The 7,051-nt window shown below is 48.0% G+C and overlaps 1 protein-coding gene across 1 annotated transcript; it reads right to left on the bottom strand.

Annotated features, from left to right (window-relative positions):
- Window positions 1-4,168: 4,168 nt before the first annotated feature.
- Window positions 4,169-6,646, bottom strand: ENH_00041720 (hypothetical protein, conserved; the record flags this gene model as incomplete). Its single annotated transcript, XM_013585274.1, has 7 exons — window positions 4,169-4,331; window positions 4,586-4,658; window positions 5,124-5,234; window positions 5,426-5,565; window positions 5,876-5,961; window positions 6,206-6,325; window positions 6,539-6,646. Coding segments are annotated over 7 exons (801 nt in total), but the record flags the coding sequence as incomplete, so codon positions are not given.
- Window positions 6,647-7,051: the final 405 nt, after the last annotated feature.

Here is a 7,051-nt window from a genome sequence, read left to right as displayed (position 1 = left end):
TTTCCCCCGGCCCCCCCCCCCCCCCCCCCCCCCCCCCCCCCACCAAAAAACAAAACAAACAAAAAAACAAACAAATAAAACAAAATAAATAAATAAATAAAATAAATAAAAGAAAGAAAAGAAGATGGCGATGAACGTGTTTCGGTTTGCGGGGGACCTGCTGCACCTGCTGTCGATCGCGCTGGTGCTGCTGAAGCTGCGGCGCAGCAAAAACTGCATCGGCATTTCCTGCCGCATGCAAGAGATTTATTTGGTGGTTTTTTGCGCGCGTTACGTCGACTTGTTGTACAGTTTCATTTCCATTTACAACTCCACAATGAAGGTTTTGTTTATAGCTTCCACAGCTTACACAATTTATTTAATTCGCTTCAAACCTCCAATATCTCAAACTTATAAAAGAGCAAGAGCTGACAACTTCCCCCATGAAAGATATTTGCTGCTGCCTTGTTTGCTGCTGGCGCTGCTGACCACAGAGAGCTACGCAGCTGCGGAGCTGCTGTGGACTTTCAGCATTTGGCTGGAGTCCGTGGCCATAGTGCCGCAGCTGCTGCTGCTGCAGCAGCTGCGGGAAGTGGAGAACTTGACTGGAAATTACGTGGCTTGTCTCGGACTTTACCGATTTATGTACATTTTAAATTGGGTTTACAGATATTTCGCAGAGCCGGTTCCTTATGTTAATTATGTGGGGTGGGTCGCGGGCTTTATTCAAACTGCGCTTTATGTCGACTTCTTCTTTTATTACGCGGTGGCCAAGTGGTATGGAGAGAAACTCGTGCTGCCAGTCCACACCGAGGTCTGAAGCTGCTGCTGCTGCTGCTGCTGCAGCAGCAGCTGCTGCTGCTGCTGCTGCTGCGGTGGGGGAGGAGGAGGGGGGGAGGAGCAGCAAGGGTGCAGGGTTCAAGTCCAGTTCAAGTTTGACTCCAGTTCTGGCCAAGTTCACTCGAAGTTCAACTCGGATTCAATTCAAGTTCAAGTCCAGATCAACTCCAATTCAAATATTCAAGTCCAGTTCAACTCCAGTTCAAGTCCAATTCAAGAAGTTGAATTCAAGTCGAATTCAAGTTGAACTTCAATTCAATTTGGTGGATCTTTTTTGGGATCTTTTTTGGGATCTTTTTTGGAGGGAAAGGGAGCAATTGAAGAGATCTTTTGGGGAGTTCAAGTTGAAGTGCGATCGGCGGAGTTGGAGTTCAAAAGGGGTTTGAATGGAGAAAGAAAGCTGCATTTGGGAGTGGATTAGTCAGGAAATTGAAGAAAAGGAGAGAAAAGGAGAAAAGGAATTCAAATAAAACTCAAAAAGACAAAAAGGGAATTAAATTCATCTCAAAACAAACAAATTCACAAGTTCTCGAGCGAGATCTGCAAATTCATGAACTCACTGGAATGCAAATCAATTCATGAATTTTTGCAAGAAATTAATTGTGAGGATTCCGCAAATTAATAATTCATGAATTTGGGATGAGATAAATGAAATAAATAAATGAAATAAATGAAATAAATGAAATAATGAAATAAATAAGTGATTTCAGAAAAGTTGAATTTTGAATTTGCAGTTTCGCGAGTGTGCGGCGTTCGTGAAAAGATGAATTCGAAATTCTTGAACGCGATCATAAACGAATTATGAACTGGCGAATTAATTCAAATAATTAATTAATTAATTAATTAATTATTAATTAATTAATTAATTAATTAATTAATTAGTTAATTAATTGTGGCGGCCTTCAATGAAAGAGTGGATTCAAGAATGAATTCATTGCGAACGAGATCACCAATGAACGGATCCGGGAGAGGCCTCAGGGTGAATTAATTCGGAAATAAAATCCCAAAAGAATTAATAAATTCAAAAAGAATTAATAAATCCAAAAAGAATTAATAAATCCAAAAGAATTAATAAATTCAAAAAGATTTAATTTGTGCACTCAAGTTCAACTTGAATGCACGAATTCGCGAGTGGCGGCTGCTGCTGGAGAAAACGGAGGCGTCGGTTTATTTGAAATGGAATCTGTTCAAATAAAACATTTATTAATAAAACATTTATTAATAAAACATTTATTAATAAAACATTTATTAATAAAACATTTAATCCAAATAAATCCAAATTATCATTTATCCAAATAAAACGCGCGTTCAAAGGAGTCGAGGAACCGTCGCGGGCGCTAGCAGCACAGCAGCAGCAGCAGCGGCAGCAGCAGCAGCAGCAGCAGCAGCAGCAGCAGCAGCGGCAGCAGCAGCAGCAGCAGCAGCGGCAGCAGCAGCAGCAGCAGCAGGCTGTCGCTTTCATTTCTTGTTTTCTGCATTCTTTCTGTCTGCCGAACTTGGGGGCCAACAAGAGTTTTGGAAGCTGCATGCAGTTGCCAGCTGTATGTACACCTGAGTGCATGCATGCATGCATGCAAACACTCGCTCGTGAAGTCAAATTCAACTCCAATTATTTCCTTCTTTCCACTTTTTCTTTGCATGCATTTTCTGCCCCCTCGGCGGTCCAGAAGGACCCAAAAGCACGAAAAGGAAGTCGCGGGCTGCAGCCCCTGCATGCATGCACTTTGCATGCATGCAAACTGCATGCATGCATGCACTTGCATGCATGCAAGCTGCATGCATGCATGCATCTCGCGTGCATGCAGTTTGCATGCATGCAGGCTGCATGCATCTCGCGTGCATGCAGTTTGCATGCATGCAGGCTGCATGCATGCAGCTCAGGGGGCGGCGGCGGGGCCTTTGGGGCTTTGGGCGGAGGAATAGTTCTTTATAAAGTCGTTTGGGGCTGCCGCATGCATGCAGAGTGCATGCATGCATGCAAGACGCATGCTTGCATGCGCAGTGCATGCATGCACGCATGCACGACGCATGCATGCATGCATGCATGCAAGACGCATGCTTGCATGCGGAGTGCATGCATGCATGCATGCAAGACGCATGCATGCGGATGCGGAGCTTGCATGCGGAGTGCATGCATGCATGCATGCAAGATGCATGCATGCATGCGGAGTGCATGCATGCATGCATGTAAGACGCATGCATGCAGCTGCACAGTCCTCAACTTCAAACATTTCAGTCTGTCTGTTTCCTTAGCAGCTCGGGACAAGTAAATGCGACTTAAGCGAAATATAAATAATTAGAAAATGCAATTTAAATAATAAAAGACAATTGGAAAATAAAAAGAAGATAAATGAGGCCTCTAGTGCTCAAATTCAGCAGCTGCTGCAGCAGCAAAGTCAGCAGCTGCTGCAGCAGCAAAGTCTGCACTCGCGAGGCCTCGCTGAAACCCTAAACCCTAAACCCTAGACTTGGCCGCTGTGCCAGCGCAGTGAACTTGGCAAGTCTTTTAATTCATTTTCAAATGAATTAAAACCCTAAATTAGTGTTTTATGAATTGCCGAAAAGCGGAGTTGAATACACTCGGCGCGCGCTGCAGTTTCAGGTGTACGTACACCCCAGCACAGCGGCGCGCCGCTGCCGCAGGAGCCGAAAGTGGAGATTATTAATTGTTTTCAGTTTTAAATCATTTCGAAACAAAATAAAAGTCATTTTAATTCAAAAACATTCCAAAATAAAACAAAACTTTTCAATAAAGAGTCGCGAAAAGCCGACGCGCCTCAAATCCGTTTCCTCCTGAAACAAAAAGCCCCAAAACGCATGCAAACGCAAGCCCACACTGTCGCTAGCTAGCTAGCCACTAGCCACCTAGCTAGCCAGCTAGCTAGCCAGCTAGCTAGCTAGCTGCTAAACTAGCTACACAGCTAGCCAGCCAGCTAGCTAGGGTAATTGGATGGGTAAGTAATTAGCTAGCTAGCAATACAACACAAACTAGCTAGCTGTTGAGGTGGCTAGCTAGCTAGCTGACTGCGCCTTGCTGGAAAGCCTTCACCTGGCTAGCTAGCTGCTCAACTAGCCGCATGACTGCGTAGCTGCGTAGCTAGCCAGCTAGCTAGCCAGCGCGCCAGCTGCACAGCTACGCAGGCAGCCATTCAGCTAGCCAGCTAACCATCTGGCCATCTAGCTAGCTAGCCAGCTAGCCACCCAGCCTGCCAGCTAGCCAACCAGCTAGCTAGCTAGCCAGCTAGCCACCCAGATTGCCAGCTAGCCAGCTAGCCAGCTAGCTAGCTAGCCAGCTAGCCACCCAGCTAGCCAGCTAGCTAGCTGGCTAGCTAGCCAGCTAGCTAGCCAGCTAGCTAGCCATTTGCAGTGAGGGCGGCTGACCGGAAAGCATGTAGAAGTACTCGAGTTTGTCTCTGGGGAAATTGTAAATGGCATTTTTTTTTTGCAAATAAGAAACGAAAGAAGCGAACTCGAGGGGGGAGAAGTTGCGCACAGTGCGGATGTCTTCGGGTCTGCAGAAAGAATTAAAATTAAAATTAAAATTAAAATTAAAATTAAAATTAAAATTTAAATTAATCTTTTTGCGCCAATTTCGAGTTTATTGTTCACTCGTTTCGAGGGTTTTGCATTCAGAAGAAAAAGAAATAGTTCTGCAGATTTCATTTTTCAAAAAAACTCCGCAACGGCGATTTAAGGCACCCACAAACCCTAAACCCTAAACCCTAAACCCTAAACCCTAAACCCTAAACCCTAAACCCTAGCTCACTTGACACCCAGAAGCTCAGGGCGATAATCTCTCCTCCTCATTCTCTTCCAGCTCGTCGCCACAATCTTCAGCCCTGTCCACACACCCTAAACCCTAAACCCTAAACCCTAAACCCTAAACCCTAGCAAAGATATACTCCCCAGAGCCAGGCCTAGCGGCTGCGAAACAACTCAATTAGGGTTTTGGGGGTCTTGCTAGGGTTTAGGGCTGCAGCTAGGGTTTGCGTTCCGCAGCGAAAATTCAGGGTTTGTACTCAGGGGCTCAAAGTCTCATTAGGGTTTGAAATTTGGCTAGGATCCTAGGGTTTAGGGTTTAGGGTTTTAGGGTTTAGGGCCCTCGCCCCTATTAAGCGCTCAGGGTTTGGCTTCTATTAAGGGTTTAGGGTTTAGGGTTTGCACTCGGCGCGCCGCCCTTCCTCCGCCCGGCGTTCGCAGCAAGAACCTGTGGCCTAAGGCCTACAGCTTAGGGTTTAGGGTTTAGGGTTTAGGGTTTAGGGTTTAGGGTTTGCCTCTTTTGAACTGGGCCCCGTTGTAAGGACTCAGGAGGCGCGGGAGGGCGAGGAAGTAGGCGGGAATTTTGCCTCCGAATTTGGTGGTTTCGAAGCGCATGGAGAGGTAGGGGGTGACGGGGAAGAGTTCGTTGTATTCATCTGAAAAAAAACAAAAAATTGAATTAAAAATCAAAAATAAAAGATAAATTAATTAAATTAATTGCAATAAATAGCGTTTTACGCAGCGGATCGGGGGGAAGTGGCGCGGGTTTCGCCCGCCGCCGCCGCGCCCGCCAAACCCCGATTTAGGGTTTAGGGTTTAGGGTTTAGGGTTTAGGGTTTCTGCGGACCCACAACCAGCAGCAAATTGTACACTGTTTGCTTCTTCAATTGTTCAAAAGCTTCGTAAACTGCTTGAGTTGCAAAAGCCTCATTTTCAACTCCAAAAAGACAAAGTTCCAAAACGCTCCCCGGGGCGGGCAGCCGCGCGCTGCACGCACGCCCCAAACCCTAAACCCTAAACCCTAAACCCTAAACCCTAAACCCTAAACCCTAAACTCTGGGGAGCGAAGGCGACAGCGCAAGCGCGCAGCGACGGAGGGCTTTACAACAGGCGCAAAGTCAAAAAGCCACAGCTCAAACCCCAAACCCTAATCCCTAAACCCTAAACCCTAAACCCTAACCAGAAACAAGAACACTAGAACCTCACGCCCCACACATATCTCGGGCTGCGCAGCAGCCGCTGCGTAGGAAAAGGAATCGGTAATTTTAGGGTTTAGGGTTTAGGGTTTAGGGTTTACCGAATAGAGGGAATGGAAACATCTTTGCTGTAAGCTCTCCACAGCTTCAGTCGCTCCCGCTGCCACCGGACGGCATCGTCTAAACCCTGTGCCCAAACCCCTAAACCCTAAACCCTAAACCCTAAACCCTAAACCCTAAACCTTAAGTCCTAAACCCTCGCTTTAACCCTAGCTCCCAGAACGGCGGCAGACAAAACCCCAGGCTGAAACACTAGGCGCACAGAAACCCATATTAAGCTGGAAGAGGAACCACACATCATATCCGCACCCCAAACCCTAAGCCCTAAACCCTAAACCCTAAACCCTAAACCCTAAACCCTAAACCCTAACCTCGAGTTCTGGGTCTGCACCCGTGGTTGCACAGAAGTCTTCTTTCATCTCCTCCAGGTCTTGAGAGACAACTGATTCCAGCAGCGACTCATAAGCTCGAGCAGCATACTTGCGATGCGCCTGCAGCAGCAGCAGCAGCAGCAGCAGCAGCAGCAGCAGCAGCAATGGAGGCAGCAGCAACAGTGCGCGTCCCGGGCAAGTGCCCGTAGCCGGCAACAGCGACAGCAACAAAGAAGCACAAAAACGAACACTCCCGCCGCCTTTGCAGCAGCTGCAGCAGCAGCAGCAGCCACAGCAGCAGCAGCAGCAGCAGCAGCAGCAGCAGCAGCTCACCCCATCAAGTGCTGCTTGTCCGTATATCTTTTGGTCTACGGGTATTTGGGCCAGCAGCTGGCTGTTGTAAAGTAATAAACGCTCCAGGAAAATGCGGGCGAATTCAGACTGAAACACAAACACATTTGCTGCTGCTGCTGCTGCTGCTGCTGCTGCTGCTGTAGCTGCTGCTGGCAGGCGTGAAGTATAACTGCCACTACAGCAGCAGCAGCAGCAGCGCTGCCAGCAGCGAATCTCGCAGCTGCCGCTCCACCCGAGCAGCAGCAGCCGTCTACTCATCCTCAACAGCAGCCTCAGCCACAGCAGCAGCAGCAGCAGCAGCAGCCACAGCAGCAGCAGTGGCAGCCAAAGCCAGGTCGGCGGCAGCAGCAGCAGCCACAGCAGCAGCAGCAGCAGCCGCAGCAGCAGCAGCAGCAAATACGTCCCCCCCCACCTACCCAGCAGCAGCACCAACAGCAGCAGCAGCAGCAGCAGCAGCAGCAGCAGCAGCAGCAGCAGCAGCAGCAGCAGCAG

This window comes from Eimeria necatrix, genomic scaffold (genome assembly GCF_000499385.1).
Source record: "Eimeria necatrix Houghton genomic scaffold, Enh_scaff309, whole genome shotgun sequence".
NCBI lineage: Eukaryota > Apicomplexa > Conoidasida > Eucoccidiorida > Eimeriidae > Eimeria > Eimeria necatrix.
This window is presented reverse-complemented; position numbering and strand designations above follow the sequence as displayed.